A 22,699-nucleotide genomic window follows, 5' to 3' on the forward strand; every position below is an offset into this window, starting at 1 on the left:
CTACAAAATCATTTTATAATAACTCTGTTAATTTTTTAAAAATCTAACAATGGCTAATTAGCTTCCCATGTAAGAAGGTAAAGTATGCATTCTTTGTCTTAGTAATCTTTTTCACCATCCCAGAAGACACGCCAATAGTATTTCATATTAGATACAGTAGAGAGTTAATGTTGAAGGACATAATGGAAGCAAATCAAAAGCTTGTAATATTTGTGTGATTTTGGCTTAATATGACATGTGAATACAGCATAGTTCTGGACATCTGGGAGACTGTATGTTTGATGATGCAAGTGACTGAACTCCCAGTTGGAAGGTGAAAAAAATCTATGATTGTTGCTATAGTAGTAAAGTCAATATGCTCTACAATGCTCTATTATTCTTTTCAATTAAAATGGAGGAGGCAAGAAATCCACTAGCCAATTTGAGTAAGACACAATTTCAATTTATTATCTCACCATCATGGAATGTATTTTATCCTCATGAAAACACAGGTTAAAAGAATGTTATAAAACATGTAAAAAGCCCTTTGAACAGTATATCTTCCCCATTCTGTTTGATGCCCCGAATCAACAGATTCCTGAAGCTCACTCACATCTCATAGCAAGGGAGCAGCCATTTTATGTAATAATTTGAAAGACAATAAAAAGACTTGTGCGGTTATCACTCCACATACAGGCAAATTATAGACTATCTTACTATCTGATCTGAATGTTTTGTGCAGAATCTCTGTAATATGGCCAATCACTTTCTGAGGTCAGTTGGTTCTTCACACAAAAATATTGTACTGTGTAATAATCAACTGGGTATGTTGTACAAATACTCCATCTACAATATGGAACAATGCATAATAACAATGTTATGTGGTCTCCATATGGCCATCATAACCATAGTTCACAGTTGTGTTGAAGACTGGGGAGGTACTACAATAGGTCCCCTTTTTGGCTTTATAATGAGGGCATCTTTATAATTTTACAAATGACTGCCTTGCCCCACCCAGATCTTTAAATAAGGTGAGTTCAAAAGTGAGAGTAACATTGGTAAGACTCTTCTGCTGAAATTCTATTTTGAAAGTGAATGTGGAAGTTAAATTGCTGGTTGGTTGAGACAATCTGCAATTCAGTTTGCATACACCTATAAAACATTTTTTTCTTTAAAAAATAGAACACACTAAGAATGTCAATTCTACTGCAAAGTGGACTTTGATAACGATATAAATCTCTTTCCTTTTACAAAACACGTATGCTTTAAAAAGTCAAATATTGTATCTGTCATCTTGTGTTTGCTTCATAAAATTCTATAAAGAAGCCTGTCTTGGGAGTATTATTTTTTTCCTCTGTGATACACAGTCTTCAGTTGCTAGGATGTTCTGCACTTTCCCCCAAATTGAAATATAACTCTTGGGACAATAATTATAGGCGCTTGTAAAAAGGGATGTGATCTACAAAGAATTAGGCAAAGTCTTCTGCCAGGTCAGTCAGCCTTTACACTTCACAGTTCATCATGTGGGAGATGTAAGGCGTGATCACACAGATCTATGAGAAAAAAAACCAGTTCTCATTATTACAAGAACTAGAACTTCCAGTTAACCAGCATAACTAGTTTACACTTATCCAATATAATACAGTATCAGTAACAGTTCCCAAAAGCTTCATGACAAAAACATACCTCTATAAATAACAGTTTTTGAATTTGAATTACTTCCCTAGCTGGGCTAATGCCAGGGAATTCTGGGAGTTGAAGGCTATCCATCTTTAAGTTATCAAGTCTGAGAAACACTGTTCTAAATCTAATGTAGCTTGTTTCACTTTGCTAAGCCTGTTTACAAACAAAATCATAATTGATAAAATATGCATTGTTTTACCTTTTCAAACAAAGCCATATGGGCTTTATTCAATCACGCCTAGATTTAAAAACCACATCTTGCAATCAATTATTTTTAGAATCCTACTAATTATTTTGAAAAATTATGTATACATACAGTGATACCTTGTCTCACGAACCCCTCATCATACAAACTTTTCGAGGTAGGAACCCGGGGTTTAAGATTTCTTTGCCTTGTCTTAAAAACCCTTTCCGTCTTATGAACCTGAGCCCGGGTTTGTGGGCTCTCTTACTGCGCGTGCGCTCTTACTGACAGAGGGATTCTCCTGCAGCGACAGCGGTGGTGGCGGGGCTTTAAAATTTTGGCTGGGGGGGGAGGCAGGAGGGCCGGACTGACACCCCTCACCCCAGCGCTTCGCCTCCCGCCGGGCAAGAGAGCTCGGCAGGCAGTTCTGCCGGCTACGGGCGAGGGGCAAGGAGGATCGGGAAGGCTTAAGTGTCCTGCAGCAGCGGCGGCAGTGCGAGGCTTTAAGTTTTTGGCTGGTGGGGGGGAGGCAGGAAGGCCGGACTGACACCCCCCACCCCAGCACATCGCCTCCTGCCGGGCAAGAGCACTTGGCATGCAGTTCTGTCGGCCTACTATGGGAGATCCTTGCAGCCGAGAGCGATGTGCGGGAGGGTCGGGAAGGACTGAGAGGCTGAAGCCTCCTTCAGTGGCGAGGTTCCGGCTTCCGGGTTTCTGAGTTTTGGGCTTGCACGCATTAATCGCTTTTCCATTGATTCCTAAGGGAAACAATGTTTTGTTTTACGAACCTTTCACCTTACGAACCTCGTCCCGGAACTAATTAAGTTCGTAAGACAAGGTATCACTGTATTTAGATTTTACTTTGATTAAACATACAAGGACACTCCAAAAAGAAAGCACTTAAGATGAAATTATTCTATTTGTGCCTTTTCTTAGATCTAATCATATTTATGCCTGCCCGCCTGCCTTAGATTCTGCTAATTGTAAATCAACCTGTCTTAAAGCTTAATTCCAAATTCTAATAGCAACTCAAATTATTATTTTTGGACAAAAGGAAAACTCATCAAAATATGTAATATTCTCTTTCAAATCAATTGGTTCCCTAAGTATCTTTTTCTTTTATGTATGCTGAGAGCATATGCACCAAGACAAATTCCTTGTGTGTCCAATCACACTTGGCCAATAAAATTCTATTCTATTCTATTCTATGCCTGCAAAAGTTATGACCCAGAAATCTTGTCTGCATACTTGCCAGCCCTATTATTTTTTCCTGAAAATCTGGTCTAGTTTGAAACCTAGTGACAATTTTGATCTGGAGTGCAATCTTCATTTCTTTTTTTCATATTGAAAGCTAGAGATCACTGATGACTCAAAGACTGTCAGAGGATCAGAGTTTACTTTTTATCAATATGAATAGCCATGAATTTAGTCATGTCACGCAGTTCCAAGGGTTCTGACAAACTGTATGAACAGATCATGAGGTGACTATGCAATTGATTTCAGGACACACCTTCAAACCAATCTAGCTGCAATTAAAAGCATTATCTGACTCTTAAAAGAATGTAATTTTCCATAGACTTTTTCTTCAGCAGGTTTTAACATAGAAATAAGGATTTATATTTTCTTAGCCAGCTGCTACAAAAGACTGATGAAATTTAAATCACAGCCAACAGGGGTTACTACACCATGCTTTAAGGGTCAGAGAAAAGTTGCTGCGTTTTGGCACCAATGCAAGTTTCCACTTCTCAAACACGAGAGGGCAAAAGTCAGGTGGAAGTAGGCACAGCCAGATACGCAATCCAAAATAAGTCAACGTTACAGAAAAAGTCAGTTTTCTAAATGGCATCTTGGCAACTGGATGTTTGTCATCTCTCTTCCAGCCAGGGAAAATACAGAAGGAAAAAAGATAAAATAATTTATTCCACCTGATTAGGTTATATAGCATACAGTTATAAAAGATAGCAAGCAGTTTCCAATATTCTCCCAAACCAGAGAAACATGTTTTGAGTTTCTAGGCCAAAGGGTAAGCCTCCATTTTGTAAAATATATAACGGAGGACTAAATGGAGGGTGGAAAATCTGATTTATTTTTATGCTGTTCTCTTGATGTTCTGAGATTGTTCGTCATAGTCATACAGACTGCTGGTAAACCTCCCCAACCCTTCTTGTGCATAATTGATCTTTTTTTCCCTTAGCCCTATTCCAGAAGCAGCGATCCTATGGGGAAAATATTTTCCTTTCTCTTTAATATACAGTAGTTGCATGTTTTCAGCAATAAAGATTTTAATCACAACATGCAAAAACACAGACTCCAGACATCTCATAAAATATTATAACTTGGTTGGTCAGGCCAGAATTTGGAATCAGCCAATTAAAAGTAGAAATGGCAGGGGGGAAAAGAAGAAGAATCTCGGAACATCAAGAGAACAGTATAAAAATACACCCGCTTTTCTTGCTTTGTTTTTTTCCTAATTATAATTTTATTAAGGATTATAATTATGACAGTAAAAACTAATTACAAACTGGAAAAAGTAAAGGGATAAAAAAGTAGAAAGTACAGAAAAGAAAAAAAGGGGAGAAAGGGAAAGAAAAGACAAGAATATAACAAAGAAAAATAAAATATATAAAGAACTGCCACTTCAATTCATTACAAGTATAAACAAATCTAGTAATTTATCACCTTCTCTTAAAATAGAGCAAATGATCTCTTCTTTCCATAACAATCTTGATATTTATTTCCTACAAATTTCATGGAATTTGATTTCTTTTCATTTTTTCTTTGTTCATTTTCATAAAATTCTTGAAAACTTTAACATGCTTTTTTAATAAATCCAATATAGCAAAATTATCCAAGTTATTCTCTTGGTTTGTTATTTTTGTATCTCTTTTAATTATCAAGACATCAGCTGATTTCTTTTATAAGTCCAGAGTAACATCTTTTACCATGTCATTCTTATAGCCCGTCATTTAAAAAATCTTGTTTCAAGTCATTCTTGATGTTGTCTGAATGAGTAGACAGCTTTCAATAATTCCTCTCTATTTATTTATTTATTTATTTATTTAATTATTATTTAGATTTGTATGCCGCCCCTCTCCGTGGACTCGGAGACAAGGAGAGGAGATTTTCCACAAGGGGTCCAGACAGCAAGTCTCCAGAAGATTTAGAACTATGGCTGAAGAGGCAATAAATCTCTGTCTGATACCCATTATTGGTACCTGTGAAAGGACATTAAGTTCACATACTGGTACTTCATTTTCTAATCACTGTCAGAAATGGCTTATTAACTGCTTTTCAGATATTAGGAACCATTTAATTATTATATTTTACAGCACTGATTTTCCTTCAATCCTTAATGAAAGAAGCATTAATTGCAGGTTTATGAACACCCAAAAAAATGGAATAAGCAGCAGGGGACTGATTAAACCTTTGATTTTAGAAAGTTACACAAACAGGCTAAGGGTCCAGATAAATTTGGAATAAGATTTGGGAATTAATTGTAAAAAGCATCCTTCTCGTGGGGAAATGCTTTTAAAAAAAAAAAATACAAGATTTTAAACACTGGAGGGAATGCTAATGGTAATTGTAATGCCAAATATTACAATTAAAAGAGAGCACTCAATCTTGATGTACAAGTGCAAGAGAAATTAAAACATATTGTATGCCGCCCCGAGTCTACGGAGAGGGGCGGCATACAAATCTAATAAACAAATAAATATTTTTGAACAATAGATCCAGAAGTTAATGTTAAGAGTGTCCTTTCTTGCCTTGTCATATTTGTTTGTGTGCTGTTACTTCTCCAAGGAACTCAGTATGGTATAGATCAGTGATTGTGAACGTTTTTTTGCTCAGGTGCCAAAAGGGTATACAGTGATCCCCCGCTCGTTGCGAGGGTTCCGTTCCAGGACCCCCCGCAACGAGCGGGTTTTCGCGAAGTAGCGCTGCGGAAGTAAAAACACCATCTGCGCATGTGCAGATGGTGTTTTTACTCCCACAGCGCTAGCGAGGAGCCGAAGATTGGGGGCGGGGCGGCTGTTTGCCGCCGGCATGGAGGGCTTCCTAGCAGCCCCCCAAACCCGGGTTGGGGGTCCGGGGGACGCTGGCTCTCGGCGCTTTCGAGCTGAGTCCGGGAGCGAATTCGCTTCCGGACTCAGCTCAAAAGCGCCGATAGCAAGCGGCAAGGAACGGCTTGTCTCGGCGCTTTCGAGCTGACCGGACTCAGCTCGAAAGCGCCGAGACAAGCCGTTCCTTGCCGCTTGCTATCGGCGCTTTTGAGCTGAGTCCGGGAGCGAATTCGCTTCCGGACTCAGCTCAAAAGCGCCGATAGCAAGCGGCAAGGAACGGCTTGTCTTGGCGCTTTCGAGCTGACCGGACTCAGCTCAAAAGCGGCGAGAATGAACGGCGTGGGCGGGCGAAGGGCGGGCGGCAGCGAGGAGTTTGCGTGGGCGGTGGGGAAACTCCTCGCTGACGCCAGCAAGAGGGGGAAGACTCAGGGAAGCCGCCCAGCAGCTGATCTCCCGGTTGCCATCTACGCATGCGTGCCCATACACGCATGCGTAGATGGTATTTTGACTTCCGGGTTGAAAAATAGCGAAGTACCCTGTTCGCAATGGTTGGGGACGCAATAAACGGGGGATCACTGTACTGTACGTGCATGCTCACCCCAACCCCCAGTGCATGCATGCACAGCCCCCCACTGCCCCCCACTGATGCGCACAGGGCTCAATGAAGCCTCCAGACCAGGGGTCCCCAAATCTTTTACACAGGGGGCCAGTTCACTGTCCCTATGATTGTTGGAAGGCCGGACTATAAAAAAAACATATGAACAAATCCCTATGCACACTGCACATACCTTATTTTAAAGTAAAAAACAAAATGGGAATGTACTATTTAGAGGGGAGAAGAAATCTAAAATTCACATATGTTTATGTTTTGTTTTTAATTTTCTTTTGTTAACATCTGATTGGCTATACAAGGTTTTCTTGGCGCATGGCGGGCTGGCAGTGGAACGGGGAGCTCTCGTGTGCAGGCACATGTGAACCTTTGCTGGTGCAAGACTTCCCCGCACTTTCCTTGCTGCTCCCCGCCCCAACTCCAACACCGGGGATGCATCCTGTGCTCCTGTCAGTCACCCGCGGGCCAGATAAATGGCCTCAGTGGGCCGCATACGGCCCGCGCGCCATAGTTTGGGGACCACTGCTCCAAATTTTCGATAGGCCCATTGGGCCATTTTGTTGCCCTGCCCAGGCTTCAGGAAAGCCTCCAGAGCCTGTGGAGGATGAAAAAGAGGCCCAATGGACTTACTGGAAGTTCAGAAACAAATTTCCAGTAGACCTGTTGGACCTGTTTTTCACCCTCCACAGGCTCTGCAGGCTTTCCTGAAGCCTGGAGGGAGAAAACAACCTCCCCCTGCCCTCCCAGAAGGCTGAAAATCGCACATGCATACTGAAGTTGACATAGGGCAACCCCTTGCATGCCCTCGGATATGGCTCCATGTGCTACCTATGGCACACGACACATAGGTTCGTTTTCACAGATATAGATGAATTCTTTATCCTCAACTCTTTCTGGCTAAAAAGAAAATCACTAGCTCAAAACTACAAGCGCTGTTCCCAAGCCGAAAAGGGTTTTAATTTATTACTTCACCCCTGGTCCTCAGTCTGTTGAAAGCTAGAATTATGACCTGCATTTGAAATTATTACTGATATCCGAAATCAAATGCCGGGATACAACCACAATATCAGGAAGAGGGACCGTTAAAAAAAATAAAAAACAACTAAGGGATGTCTTCTATCACGAGTGCCCCATCTGGGTTAAAAGCCAGATTCAAAATTAAGCAAAGCCAACATTTTTCCTTCTGTCTTCCTTATTTCACCTCTTTTATTTATCTATTACATATTTGTTGGTTTAGAGAGAACATACACTGCGAACAAGCTTGAATTATTTTTGCATTTAACAACCAACAAAACACAGCATAGGTGTTCGCTACAAAGAGGTGCATTGAGATAATTCGGTCACACACAGAGAAAATGAGTGGGGATTCAATTAGAAAAAAAATGAAAGATTGGATTAGTTGAGTGGAAGGGAAAGACAGGAAACTCATAGAGGTGAAGGTATCATGAAAAAGAGAGAAGTTTAAATAACAAACACAACACATGCAGCAGGTTATGTATGTGGTGGTAATAACAAGAGGTGTTTTCATTTTATATACATTTAAAATACCTAAGAACAGCACAAACAGATAGTAATTTGTATCAGCTGTCCAGTGATGGACATTCCCAATGGTGGGCTGCAACTGGTTTAATAACCAGTTCCGTGACCGCATGCTTTGCGCACAAGCACCTAAAGAGCTTGCACGCAGCGTTCAAAAATATAGCAATTTGAAGCTCAGCTGTTTACCTTCAAAGGCAGCCCCGGTAAGTAGAACAGCGGAGGCGTGGAAATCAGCTGTGCTGCATGAATCAGAAAGAGCCAGAAAGAAGGAAATATAGGACAGGATAGCAAACAGCGGCGGGTGGGCTGGGCCAGCTGATGGTTGGAACTACCAGTTCACCCAAGTCGATCCGAACTGGCAGCAGCCGACCCCCGAACATTCCTTGCATTTTTCCTCCAAGAACTCTGTTAGTACTAAGAATATAACTAGTTGGGTTTGGCAATATATAAAATAAACCAACAATGTGTGCTTACATGTATTAGAACATTATTGCTTTAAGAGTTAGTGTTACAGATTGCCATAAGAGGGAGTAGCTACTCTCTGCTATTTCTGTTTTGTCGCTACAGAGCACTGCACACCAAGACAACTAGACACAAGAACAGTTTTTTTCCGAACGCCATCACTCTACTAAACAATAATTTCCTCAACACTGTCAGACTTTCTACTAAATCTGCACTTCTATTCTATTAGTTTTTCTCATAATTCCTATCACCCATTTCCTCCCATGTTGACTGTATGACTGTAACTTGTTGCTTGTATCCTTAAGATTTTTATTAATATTGCTTCTTCATTGCTTATTTGACCCCTATGACAATCATTAAGTGTTGTACCACATGATTCTTGACAAATGTATATTTTATTTTATGTACGCTGAGAGCATATGCACCAAGACAAATTCCTTGTGTGTCCAATCACATTTGGCCAATAAAATTCTATTCTATTCTATTCTATTCTATTTTATTCGTTGTGACTATGCTGTAGTAAGAACTTTGTATTCAAATGATGGTTTATGTGTTTGTAAGCTGCAAAAGTCAGCTTGTAGCATTGTATATTGAGATGTATTTACTGATTTAACTGTGTTTGACTAGGACTGTTTTTGACTAAGATATTTGCCAAAGTAAATAATATTTTATACACTTAATGTATCTGGCTTGTATTATTGAATTATTACTTGTATCTCTGGGCTATCAACTGGCTATCTGCAAGACCTCCATGTTTCCTCTGTGTACATGTATCTTTGACCATTCAGAGATAACGCTGCATACTCCTTAACAAACTCAAGGTATGGATTCAGAGGAGCCCCTCTTTCTATTTCCCCATACAATGACCACCCTATGAGGTAGAATGGGCTGAGAAAAGGATGGCCAAAGTCACCCAAACAGCTTTCAGGTTTGTGTGTGGCCTGCAACGTTTTTATACCAATTAACATGCTCTTATTTTGCCAATCAGCGAACGACTACAGATCAGTTTCCGCCTTATATTATTTTATTTTATTTTATTTTATTATTTTATTTTATTATATTATTATTTTATTTTATTGTTTTTTTATTTTGTTTTTTTATTTTTTGTTTGTTTGTTTGTTTGTTTATTTATTTATTTATTAGATTTGTATGCCGCCCCTATCTGTAGACTCAGGGCGGCCCGATGGTCAAGTAAAGCCATATCTTTTAAAATTCAATTCCGGGCTTACCTGTTCGTTTGCTGCACAGCCTGTCCTTGACATTTTCTGCCTCATGGGAAAAGAATTCTATGAGCTCGTCTTCATATTCTTCAGCTATTTTCTCACACTGTTAGGAGAATCAGAGAATTCAGCTGAGCAATTTTTTCACAACTCTACTACTTATTCTCCAACGTCTATTGGCTAAGCCAATTTTAAAACCCAGCAACCATATACCAACTTAACCCAAGGCAATTGCCATGACTCTTTCCTTCAGACAAACTGCACTAGAGAGAATAGGCGTTGATTGCTTACCTGAACGCCTCTTCTCGTACGGTGAGCGGGTACAGCAGTCACATGGGTTGCTCATGTCCAATCCGGTGGAACTGAGCCTAGTGTTAAAAAAGCTTGCCGGATCCGCCCCTTCCCCAGAATTCGCGAATCCATAGACTAGGCTCAGCTGTGAAGCTCTGTAGTGTTCAACTCTTATTGTTAGAGGAAAAAAGGATTATAGAAGGTAAGGAAGACACATACAAGGGCGGGAAGTGACTGCTGTACCCGCTCACCGTACGAGAAGAGGCGTTCAGGTAAGCAATCAACGCCTATTCTCCGTACTGAAGGAGCGGGTCCAGCAGTCACATGGGACATACCCAATAGATGGTCCCTAGGGTGGGATTAGATTGCTATCGTGTGAGATAACGGATTGGAGTACCCTTCTGCCGAAGGCAGCGTCCGCTGAAGCGTAAGCATCAATCTTGTAGTGCCTGATGAAGGAATTTGGCGAGGCCCAAGTGGCTGCTTTGCAGACCTCCTCCAACGGGGCTTGAGTCGCCCAAGCGGCCGAGGTGGCTGCGCTTCTGGTGGAATGCGCTGTGATGTTCCTTGGAACTGAGAGGGAGGCCGATTCATAGGCCTTAGATATAGTCCCTCTGATCCAACGGCCTATTACTGTTGAAGACACTTTGGTCCCCATGACTCTGGGGTGATAGGCTATAAACAGTGCTTCTGACCTCCAAAAGGGTCCTGTGCGTTGGATATAGATTCTCAGCGCTCTAATAAGATCCAGAGTGTGCCATCTAATTGCCAAGGGATGGTCTCGTTGGAGGCAGAAGGAAGGTAGGACAATATCCTGAGTCCTGTGGAACATGGAACTGACCTTGGGTAAGAAGGTAGGGTCCAGTCGCAAGACTACCTTGTCCTGATGGAACTGACAAAGGTCCTGCCTGATTGAGAGGGCAGCCAGCTCCGAAATGCGTCGAGCAGAGGTAATAGCCACCAGGAATGCTACCTTAAAGGATAAGTACCTTAGGGACGCTGATTTTAGGGGTTCGTATGGTGCCTGCGTGAGGGAATGGAGAACCCGAGGCAAATCCCAAGATGGATACCTGTGGACCTTGGAAGGTCTGAGGTTGGCTATGCCCTTGAGAAATTCCTGAACCTCTGGAAAGGATCGGAGAGGCTGTCTGCGGGGGCCCCCTAGGACAGATGAAATGGCTGCCAGATGACGCCGGAGGGTGCTGGTAGAAAGTCCTTTATGGAAGCCTTGCATAAGGAAGGAAATGATTCTGTGTATGGGAATGCACAGAGGGGAGAGGCCTTCCTGTAGGCACCACTGGTGAAACTTGGACCACGTGTGGTCGTAGATACGATTGGTCGAACTCCTTCTGGCCTTTAAAATGACCTCCGCTGTATCGGGGTCATGACCACGCAGTTCTAAGTCTCTCCTGATAACAGCCAGGCGGTGAGGTGGAACCACTCCGGGTCTGGATGGAATGAGGCCCCCTGCCGCAGCATATCCCCCGAAACGGGGAGTCGCCAGGGGTCCTGGACGGACAGCTGTTGGAGATCCGCGAACCAGGGTCGGCGGGGCCAATGAGGGGCGATTAAGATTACTCGGGCCCTCTCGGTGAGGACCTTGTGAATCACGTCCGGGAGAATTGGAATTGGAGGAAAGGCGTAGAGTAGGCCTGGCGGCCATGGGCTCCGGAGGGCATTGATTGCTTCCGCTCCCGGGGATGGAAATCTGGAAAAGAAGCGAGGGAGTTGGGCGTTCGCATTGGTCGCGAAGAGATCCAGAATAGGTAGGCCGAATCTGAGGCAGATCTGATGGAACAGGTCCTGATGGAGGTTCCACTCTCCTGGGTCTATCGTTGCTCGAGATAGCCAATCCGCCTGGACGTTGAGGCTCCCCGAGATGTGGTCGGCTAGGAGCGACCAAAGATGTTTCTCCGCCCAAAGGCCTAACTTGAGGGCCTCCCTCATGAGAGCCTTGGATCTCGTGCCTCCCTGTCTGCAGATATGGCTTTTTGTGGCAATGTTGTCGGTGAGAATGAGAACGTGCCGGTTGGGAATGCGAGGAGAGAAATGTTTCAGAGCCAGAGAAACGGCTCTTAATTCTAGCCAATTGATTGGCCTGGAAGCTTCCTCCGGGGACCACGTGCCCTGGGCTATCATCCCCTGGGCGTGGGCGCCCCATCCCGATAGACTGGCATCTGTGGTGATGACAAATTGATCCGGGCACCTGAACGGGGATCCTTTGTCCATGGCCGGAGACTTCCACCACTTGAAGGATCTGCGAACACTTGGTGGAATGACAATGCGACGATTTGAGTTGCTGTGCCCCGATCTCTGAAAGGGTAATAGGAGCCACTGAAGTTCCCTAGCATGAAGGCGAGCCCAGGGAATGATGCCTATGCATGACACCATCTTCCCCAAAAGGGAAGACAGAGTTACAATGGATACTGAAGGTTTGGATAAAATGTTGGAAATTAACTCCCCTATACTGAATTTTCTCTCGGGAGAGAGAAAAACCTGGGAGGATTCTGAATTAATAATGGAACCCAGGTGTAAAATGGATGTGGAAGGTTGGAGATGACTTTTATCAAAGTTCATGGAAAATCCATGGTCCTGAAGGACTGACATGGTGACAGACAGGTCTGAATTCACTTTCTCTAGGGAGTTCCCATGAATCAAAATATCATCAAGATAACATAAAATGTGGATGGGAGACGCCCGGATATAGGCCGCCAGGGACCCCAAGAGCTTTGTAAAGACCCGAGGGGCCGAGGAAAGGCCAAATGGCATTGCCCTATACTGGAAATGCCTACCTTGAAAGGAAAAACGTAAAAATTTTCTGTGGCACTTGGCTATAGGGATGTGAAGGTAGGCCTCAGTGAGGTCTAAAGAGACCATGAAATCTCCCGTGTGGATGGCGGCCAAAATAGAAGATAAGGAGTGCATCCTAAACTTCCTATATTTGATGAATAGGTTCAGCTTCTTTAAATCCAAAATAGCTCTCCAACCTCCGGAGGACTTTGGCACCATAAATAGGATGGAGTAAAATCCTAGGCCCTTCTGACCGGAAGGAACCGGTTGAATGGCTCTGATTGACAATAAATGAGAAATGGCCTCCTCCATACGGTTACAATCTGAGGAAGACCTGGGAGAAGGGCAGGAAATAAAACGTTTCGGGGGAGGAGAAACAAATTCTAACAGAAGGCCTGTTTGAACGGTGTCAAAGACCCAGGGGTCCTTGGAGGTGAGACGCCAATTAGAGGCGAAATGGGCTAGGCGACCCCCTATGGGAATTGAGGAAAAATTACCATCTAGGTTTTTTTGAAGCCCTGTTAGAGGACGCTCCCCTTTGGAAGCGAAAACCTCTGCCCCTGGAGTTCCTACCTTGGGAACGAAAGCGGGGGGAATACTGACCTGGAGATCTCTGATAGGAAGCCGCTTGATCTGGCTGGCGCCCTGGGCGACGAAAGGACTGCGTTTTGGTAGCCTTTTTGGTGGTTGGGCCCAAGACTTTCTTCTTGTCCGTGGTTTCCGTGAGGAGTGGATCCAGAAGATCACCGAAAAGAAGGTCGCGTTTTAAGGGACCCTGGGATAACTGCCACTTCTGGCGTACTCCCGCTTGCCAAGGGCGAATCCATAGGAGTCTTCTTGCCGTTGTAGAAGCTGCAATAGACTTAGCAGAAAATCTAGTAGATTGCAAAGGTGGCATCAGCCACGTACTGGGCAGCTGCAAAGACCTTGTTGAAGTCTTGTTGACCTCTCAAGTCATCGGGAGGAATATGCTGTTGTAGTTGGCGAAGCCACAGAAGCATGGCTCTGGAGAAAAAGGAAGCTGCTGCAGAACTTTTAATGGCCCAGGAATCTGCGGTGAATCCTCTTTTGAGCATTTGTTCAATCCGCTTGTCCTCTGGGCGGAGGACTTCCTCTGCTTCGCCTGGCACAGCCGCTGCCGAATGAAGGATCTTGACAGGTTCATCCGGTTTAGGAAAGGAGAGGAGCTCTTCATAAGAAGAGGAAAGTTTGTACAATTTTCTGTCCTTGGTGGAGGGATTAAGGCCAGAGGCTGGGAAATCCCACTGTTTAAGTAAGGCATCTTTAAACAATTTTGGCATAGGAATTACCTCGTTATCCTCCTGTTCCTCTGTGAAGTAAGGTAAGTTCTCCTCCGGGGGATCAGTGGAAGTGGAGGCTTGTTTCTCCTGGGCCGCTAATCCCGTAGAAATTCTAGCTTTGAGGAGGAGAGATTTGAACAATTGAGAAGGAAAAATAGTAATAGGAGAAGGAACCTTTATTTGGGATTCCTCATCATCTGAGAGGCCTTGAAAGGGATCCTCATCATCCTCCAAATCCTCATATTCGTCCTGAGAGGAATCTGAATCCTCCTGAATAGGAGCTCTAACCGCTGGGGAGGAACCCAAGGGGCGGGAGGGACGAGGAGGAGGAGGAGGAACGGAAAGCTCATTGATGGTGGAGAGTTTGGCATCAATGGCCTTGGACAACACAGAAAAAATAGATTGGAACTCAGGAGGTAAACTAGAAATATCAGCAGGAATGGCAGAAGAATCCCTAAAGGCCTGGGAGGATCCTGGCTGGGGGGAATCTTCAATGATATCTGGTTCCTCTGGACCTATGCCCCATAGATTAGGTTGGGGTCTGTCTAGGTTAGGCTCATCCAGAGATAACACAGGGACCCCAGAAGGAGGTAGACTAGAAGCCTCTGGGGGGTCTTGACTACTGAGTACTTGGGCCTGTACTTTCAAACGTTTTGCTGATTTATCATGGATTCTTTGTAGGGCTAGGTCCCTTCTCTTCTCGGCCCTGGTGACCTTGGTCGAGGGGCGGGCCCCTGGAGAAGAGGAGGAAGAGGCCTGGGGGATACTAGTAATTTCATCGCCTGTAGGCCTGGCCTCTCTGGGACCTTTAGTTGTGCCTCTCTTGGGAAAAGTAGCCATAGTCTGACAATTAACAGAAGACAAGGCTGAGCCAATAACTGAATAATTAAGGAGAAGAATTTCAAGTACTTCCCAAGAGGAATGGATCCTGCTTCGAGGCCTCGAAGCTGCTGAGACTTGAGGGCAATCTGGGCAAACCCAGAGTTCGTGTCCCCAGATCCAGCGGGGCCCAGCCTCCCTAAACTTTTTAAATTAAGTAAACCAAGGCACTCTGGTTGGAGGCTTAGCCGGTGGAGAATTAAGCCTGGGCGTCCCAAGGCCCGCTCCGGGATCCACGCGGTGGACTGAGGCCTACGCGGCTGGCAGAAGGCCAACACGAGAGGCCTAAATTTTAAAATGGGCGCGAAGGCCTTCGCGCCGAAAAATCGCTCCGAGATAGGATTTTTAAAGGGGAAGCGATCGACTAAGTCCAGGAGACTAGAAAGGCGTCTCACTCCGCAGGAGGTATATTAAAGCCCTTTAATCATATTACAATAATGAATCAATAAATCAATACTTGCACCGAGACCTCCAGGCCAAAGGATTAAAGGAATCCACAAGCGGCAGCGGGAATCGTACACGGCAAAACCGCCGGGGGGAAACGAAACCGCAACTTCTCCAAAGGAAAAAAGCCGAGCCTCAAACGGCTGGCGCTATCCGTGCAAGTAAATAATAATGGTAAAACAATTCTTACTACTTTTTGAAGGAAAAGATCGAAGGGAAGGTGTTAGAATGTTGAACGAGCTATCACAATACAACCGCAGGATATGCGAACTGAGCGAATTCTGGGGAAGGGGCGGATCCGGCAAGCTTTTTTAACACTAGGCTCAGTTCCACCGGATTGGACATGAGCAACCCATGTGACTGCTGGACCCGCTCCTTCAGTACGGAGAAAACACAGTACATTGGGAAGAAGGGGAGCTGGTTAATTGGCATAATACAACCTGTTCTTTTCAGAAGCCATGAGAGATTATTCAACCATGGGTTGCTCCCGGTTCAGCCCGGTTCTGTGAACCAATAGTGGCGGGACAGGAGTGTAAGTAAACCAGTAGCAATGGGTTTAGAAACCACTACTGATGCAATCCCATTAATTATATGTGGAAGTGAAATATCACATCTCTCCCAATTTCCCTCAACAAACAGAACAATTATACAACACATAGGTAATAACATTGTGTTTGTGGTTATAAAATGATTCAGAAAAAGTGTTCCAGCACGCAAGAACATGAGTATAGCCCTTCCTTAGAACAGCTGTATCTTTCTTTAAGCTTGCACACAGAAGTTGCATCAAGGAAACAACCACCTTAATGAACTGGCTCATTAAAGCAGCTACATAATTTTCAACCTTGCTTTGGAGCCCTTAAAAAATATGACCAGGTTAAAGCAGTATTATGCTCTTACATTTTCTGAACCAACTTTCTTGAAGCAGGTACAGTTCTTCTTTTGCCTGCGCTACATTTGAGAAACAGCAATGCTGAGAAAAAGACGATCACGTAGCTCTTGATTTACACAAAGAAAAAATTCTGAAGGTTTTAGAGGCAGAAGGGAATGTAAGATGGCCCTATCGTTTTTCTATTGTTCCCCCTAAGACAGGTGTGAAACTCATGTTATCAGGGTGGCACAGTGATGTATCGGGACTTTTTTCCCTTTCGCTAAACGAGGCATGGGTGTAGCCAGGGCATGATGCATCTGGCCCGTGGGCCAGGCGTTTGACAGCCCTGCCCTAAGATATACAGTGATACCTCATCTTACAAACCCCTCATCATACAAACTTTTCAAGATACAAACCCGTGGCTTAAGATTTTTTTGCCTCTTCTTCCAAACTATTTTCACCTTACAAACCCACGCCGCCGCCACTGGGATGCTTCTGGATTTCTGTTGCCAGCAAAGCACCCATTTTTGCGCTGCTGGGATTCCCCTGAGGCTCCCCTCCATGGGAAACCCCACCTCCAGACTTCTGTGTTTTTGCGATGCTGCAGGGGAATCCCAGCAGTGCAAAAAAGGGCACTTCACTGGCAGCGGAAGTCCGGAGGTGGGGTTTCCCAGTGAGGGGATCCTCAGCGAAATCACAGCATCACAAAAACACTGAAGTCCGGAGGTGGGGTTTCGAGGACTTCCGTGTTTTTGCAATGCTGCAATTTCGCTGAGGCTCCCCTCGCTGGAAACCCCACCTCCGGACTTCCATGGCCAGCGAAGCCCCTGTTTTTGTGCTGCTGGGATTGCCCTGCTGGGATTCCCCAGCAGCATCACAAAAACACAGAAATCCGAAGGTGGGGTTTCCTATGGAGGGGAGCCTCAGGGGAATCCCAGCAGCGCAAAAACAGGGGCTTTGGCTGGCAAAAGGGATGAATTTGGGGCTTGCACGCTTTAATCGCTTTTCCATTGATTCCTATGGGAAACATTGTTTTGTCTTACAAACTTTTCACATTACAAACCTCATCCCAGAACCAATTAAGTTCGTAAGACGAGGTATCACTGTATTTGTATTTTCGTAGGGCTATTCTGCATGTGAACCACTAACATGGAATTCAGCGATGTCTCAGAAATTAGGCGTTGATTGCTTACCTGAACGCCTCTTCTCGTACGGTGAGCGGGTACAGCAGTCACATGGGTTGCTCATGTCCAATCCGGTGGAACTGAGCCTAGTATTAAAAAAGCTTGCCGGATCCGCCCCTTCCCCAGAATTCGCGAATCCATAGACTAGGCTCAGTTGTGAAGCTCTGTAGTGTTCAACTCTCATTGTTAGAGGAAAAAAGATATAGAAAGGTAAAGAAGACACATACAAGGGCGGGAAGTGACTGCTGTACCCGCTCACCGTACGAGAAGAGGCGTTCAGGTAAGCAATCAACGCCTATTCTCCGTACTGAAGGAGCGGGTCCAGCAGTCACATGGGACATACCCAATAGATGGTCCCTAGGGTGGGATTAGCTTGCTATCGTGTGAGATAACGGATTGGAGTACCCTTCTGCCGAAGGCAGCGTCCGCTGAAGCGTAAGAATCAATCTTGTAGTGCCTGATGAAGGAATTTGGCGAGGCCCAAGTGGCTGCTTTGCAGACCTCCTCCAACGGGGCTTGAGTCGCCCAAGCGGCCGAGGTGGCTGCGCTCCTGGTGGAATGCGCTGTGATGTTCCTTGGAACTGAGAGGGAGGCCGACTCATAGGCCTTAGATATAGTCCCTCTGATCCAACGGCCTATTACTGTTGAAGACACTTTGGCCCCCATGACTCTGGGATGATAGGCTACAAAAAGTGCTTCTGACCTCCGAAAGGGTCCTGTGCGTTGGATATATATTCTCAGCGCTCTGGTGAGATCCAGGGTGTGCCATCTAATTGCCAAGGGATGGTCTCGTTGGAGGCAGAAGGAAGGTAGGACAATATCCTGAGATCTGTGGAACATGGAACTGACCTTGGGTAAGAAGGTGGGGTCCAGTCGCAAGACTACCTTGTCCTGATGGAATTGACAAAGGTCCTGCCTGATTGAGAGGGCAGCTAGCTCCGAAATGCGTCGGGCAGAGGTAATAGCCACCAGGAATGCTACCTTAAAGGATAGGTACCTGAGGGACGCCGATTTTAGGGGTTCGTATGGTGCCTGCGTGAGGGAATGGAGAACCCGTGGCAAATCCCAGGATGGGTACCTGTGGACCTTGGAAGGTCTGAGGTTGGCTATGCCCTTGAGGAATTCCTGAACTTCAGGGAAGGATCGGAGAGGCTGTCTGCGGGGACCCCCTAGGACAGATGAAATGGCTGCCAGATGACGCCGGAGGGTGCTGGTGGAAAGTCCTTTATGGAAGCCTTGCATAAGGAAGGAAATTATTCTGTGTATGGGGATGCACAGAGGGGAGAGACCTTCCTGTAGACACCACTGGTGAAACTTGGACCACGTGTGGTCGTAGATTCGATTGGTCGAACCCCTTCTGGCCTTTAAAATGACCTCCACTGAATCAGGGTCATGACCACGCAGTTCTAAATCTCTCCTGATAACAGCCAGGCGGTGAGGTGGAACCACTCCGGGTCTGGATGGAAAGAGGCCCCCTGCCGCAGCATATCCCCCGAAACGGGGAGTCGCCAAGGGTCCTGGACGGACAGCTGTTGGAGATCCGCGAACCAGGGCCGGCGGGGCCAGTGAGGGGCGATTAGGATTACTCGGGCCCTCTCGGTGAGGACCTTGTGAATCACGTCCGGGAGGATTGGAATTGGAGGAAATGCGTAGAGTAGGCCTGGAGGCCATGGACTCCGGAGGGCATTGATTGCTTCCGCTCCCGGGGGTGGAAATCTGGAATAGAAGCGAGGGAGTTGGGCATTCGCATTGGTCGCGAAGAGATCCAGGATTGGTAGGCCGAATCTGAGGGTGATTTGATGGAACAGGTCTTGATGGAGGTTCCACTCTCCTGGGTCTATCGTTGCCCGGGATAGCCAATCCGCCTGGACGTTGAGACTCCCCGAGATGTGATCGGCTAGGAGCGACTGGAGATGTTTTTCCGCCCAAAGGCCCAACTTGAGGGCCTCCCTCATGAGAGCCTTGGATCTCGTGCCCCCCTGTCTGCAAATATGGCTTTTCGTGGCAATGTTGTCGGTGAGAATGAGAACGTGCCGGTTGGGAATGCGAGGAGAGAAATGCTTCAGAGCCAGGGAAACGGCTCTTAACTCTAGCCAATTGATTGGCCTGGAAGCTTCCTCCGGGGACCACGTGCCCTGGGCTATCATCCCCTGGGCGTGGGCGCCCCATCCCGATAGACTGGCATCTGTGGTGATGACAAATTGATCCGGGCACCTGAACGGGGATCCTCTGTCCATGGCCGGAGACTTCCACCACTTGAAGGATCTGCGAACACTCAGTGGGATGACAATGCGTCGATTTGAGTTGCTGTGCCCTGATCTCTGAAAAGGTAACAGGAGCCACTGGAGTTCCCTAGCATGAAGGCGAGCCCAGGGAATGATGCCTATGCATGACACCATCTTCCCCAAAAGGGAAGATAGGGTAACTATGGAAACTGAAGAATTAGATAAAATGTTAGAAATTAACTCCACTATACTGAGTTTTCTCTCGGGAGAGAGAAAAACCTGGGAGGATTCTGAATCAATAATGGATCCCAGGTGAGAAATGGATGTGGAAGGTTGGAGGTGGCTTTTATCAAAGTTGATGGAAAATCCATGGTCCTGAAGGACTGACATGGTGACAGAAAGGTCTGTTTTCACTTTCTCTAGGGAGTTCCCATGAATCAAAATATCATCAAGATAACATAAAATGTGGATGGGAAACGCCCGGATATAGGCCGCCAGGGACCCCAAGAGCTTTGTAAAGACCCGAGGGGCCGAGGAAAGGCCAAATGGCATCGCCCTATACTGGAAATGCCTGCCTTGAAAGGCAAAACGTAAAAATTTTCTGTGGCATTTGGCTATAGGAATGTGAAGGTAGGCCTCAGTGAGGTCTAAGGAGACCATGAAATCTCCCGAGTGAATGGCGGTCAAAATAGACGACAAGGAGTGCATCTTAAACTTCCTATATTTGATGAATAGATTTAGTTTCTTTAAATCCAAAATAGCTCTCCAACCTCCGGAGGACTTTGGAACCATAAATAGGATGGAGTAAAAACCTAGGCCCTTCTGACCGGAAGGGACCGGTTGAATGGCTCTGATGGACAATAGATGAGAAATGGCCTCCTCCATACGGTTACAATCTGAGGATGACCTGGGAGAAGGGCAGGAAATAAAACGTTTAGGGGGAGGAGAAATAAATTCTAAAAGAAGGCCTGTTTGAACAGTGTCAATGACCCAAGGGTCCTTGGAGGTGAGACGCCAATTAGAGGCGAAATGAGCTAGGCGACCCCCTATGGGAATAGAGGCAAGATTACCATCTAGGTTTTTTTGAAGCCCTGTTAGAGGAAGCTCCCCTTTGGAAGCGAAAACCTCTACCCCTGGAGTTCCTACCTTGGGAACGAAAGCGGGGGGAATACTGACCTGGAGATCTCTGGTAGGAAGCCGCTTGATCTTGCTGGCGCCCTGGGCGACGAAAGGACTGCGTTTTGGTAGCCTTTTTTGTGGTTGGACCCAAAACTTTCTTCTTGTCCGTGGTTTCCGTGAGGAGTGGATCCAGAAGATCACCGAAGAGAAGGTCGCGCTTTAAGGGACCCTGGGATAACTGCCACTTTTGGCGAACTCCCGCTTGCCAAGGGCGAATCCATAGGAGTCTTCTTGCCGTAGTAGAAGCTGCAATAGACTTAGCAGAAAATCTAGTAGATTGCAAGGTGGCATCAGCCACGTACTGGGCAGCTGCAAAGACCTTGTTGAAGTCTTGTTGACCTCTCAAGTCATCGGGAGGAATATGCTGTTGAAGTTGGCGAAGCCACAGCAGCATGGCTCTGGAGAAAAAGGAAGCCGCTGCAGAGCTTTTAGTGGCCCAGGAATCAGCGGTGAATCCTCTTTTGAGCATTTGCTCAATGCGCTTGTCCTCTGGGCGGAGGACTTCCTCCGCCTCGCCTGGCACAGCCGCTGCCGAGTGAAGAATCTTGACAGGTTCATCCGGTTTGGGAAATGATAGAAGCTCTTCATAGGAAGAGGAAAGTTTGTACAACTTTCTGTCCTTGGTGGAAGGGTTAAGGCCAGAGGCTGGAAATTCCCACTGTTTGAGTAAAGCATCTTTAAACAACTTAGGCATAGGAATTACCTCGTTATCCTCCTGTTCCTCTGTGAAGTAAGGTAAATTCTCCTCCGGGGGATCAGTGGAAGTGGAGGCTTGTTTCTCCTGGGCCGCTAATCCCGTAGAAATTCTAGCTTTGAGGAGGAGAGATTTGAATAATTGAGAAGGAAAAATGGTAATTGGAGGAGGAACCTTTATTTGGGATTCCTCATCATCTGATAAGCCTTGGAAAGGATCCTCATCATCCTCTATATCCTCATATTCATCCTGGGAGGAATCTGAATCATCCTGCATAGGAGCTCTGACCGCTGGGGGAGAACCCAAGGGGCGGGAGGAGCGAGAAGGAGGAAGAGGTAAGGGAAGCTCATTGATGGTGGAGAGTTTGGCATCAATGGCTTTGGACAACACAGCAAAAATAGACTGGAACTCAGGAGGTAGGCTGGAAATATCAGCAGAAAAGGCAGAAGAATCCCTAAAGGCCTGGGAGGATCCTGGCTGGGGGGAATCTTCAATAATATCTGGTTCCTCTGGACCTATGCCCCATAGGTTAGGTTGGGGTCTGTCTAGGTTTGGCTCATCCAGAGATAACACAGGGACCCCAGAAGGAGGTAGACTAGAAGCCTCTGGGGGGTCTTGACTACTGATCACTTGGGCCTGCACTTTCAAACGTTTTGCTGATTTGTCATGGATTTTTTGTAGGGCTAGGTCCCTTCTCTTCTCGGCCCTGGTGACCTTGGTCGAGGGGCGGGCCCCTGGAGAAGAGGAGGAAGAGGCCTGGGGGATACTAGTAATCTCATCGCCTGTAGGCCTGGCCTCTCTGGGACCTTTTGTTGTGCCTCTCTTGGGAAAAGTAGCCATAGTCTGACAATTAACAGAAGACAAGGCTGAGCCAATAACTGAATAATAAGGAGAAGAATTTCAAGGACTTCCCAAGAGGAATGGATCCTGCTTCGAGGCCTCGAAGCTGCTGAAACTTGAGGACAATCTGGGCAAACCCAGAGTTCGTGCCCCCAAACCCAGCGGGGCCAGCCTCCCTAAACTTTATAATTAAGTAAACCAAGGCACTCTGGTTGGAGGCTTAGCCGGTGGAGAATTTAGCCTGGGACCCCCAAGGCCCGCTCCGG

General features: G+C 45.8%; 1 protein-coding gene across 3 annotated transcripts in view; it reads right to left on the reverse strand.

The window, feature by feature from the left end:
* Positions 1-420: 420 nt before the first annotated feature.
* The window catches only part of CNPY2 (canopy FGF signaling regulator 2), a 31,514-nt gene continuing 9,235 nt past the window's right edge, over positions 421-22,699 (reverse strand). For all 3 annotated transcript variants that reach the window (XM_070740572.1, XM_070740570.1, XM_070740571.1), the window contains exons 5-6: positions 9,748-9,844; positions 421-1,532 (exon numbers count right to left, since the gene is read on the reverse strand). In XM_070740572.1, the coding sequence (XP_070596673.1) occupies positions 1,489-1,532; positions 9,748-9,844 (141 nt within the window). In that variant the 3' untranslated portion in view covers positions 421-1,488. The remainder of the gene's footprint in view (positions 1,533-9,747; positions 9,845-22,699) is intronic.

The sequence above is a fragment of the Erythrolamprus reginae genome, chromosome 2 (genome assembly GCF_031021105.1).
Source record: "Erythrolamprus reginae isolate rEryReg1 chromosome 2, rEryReg1.hap1, whole genome shotgun sequence".
Taxonomy (NCBI): Eukaryota; Metazoa; Chordata; class Lepidosauria; order Squamata; family Dipsadidae; genus Erythrolamprus; species Erythrolamprus reginae.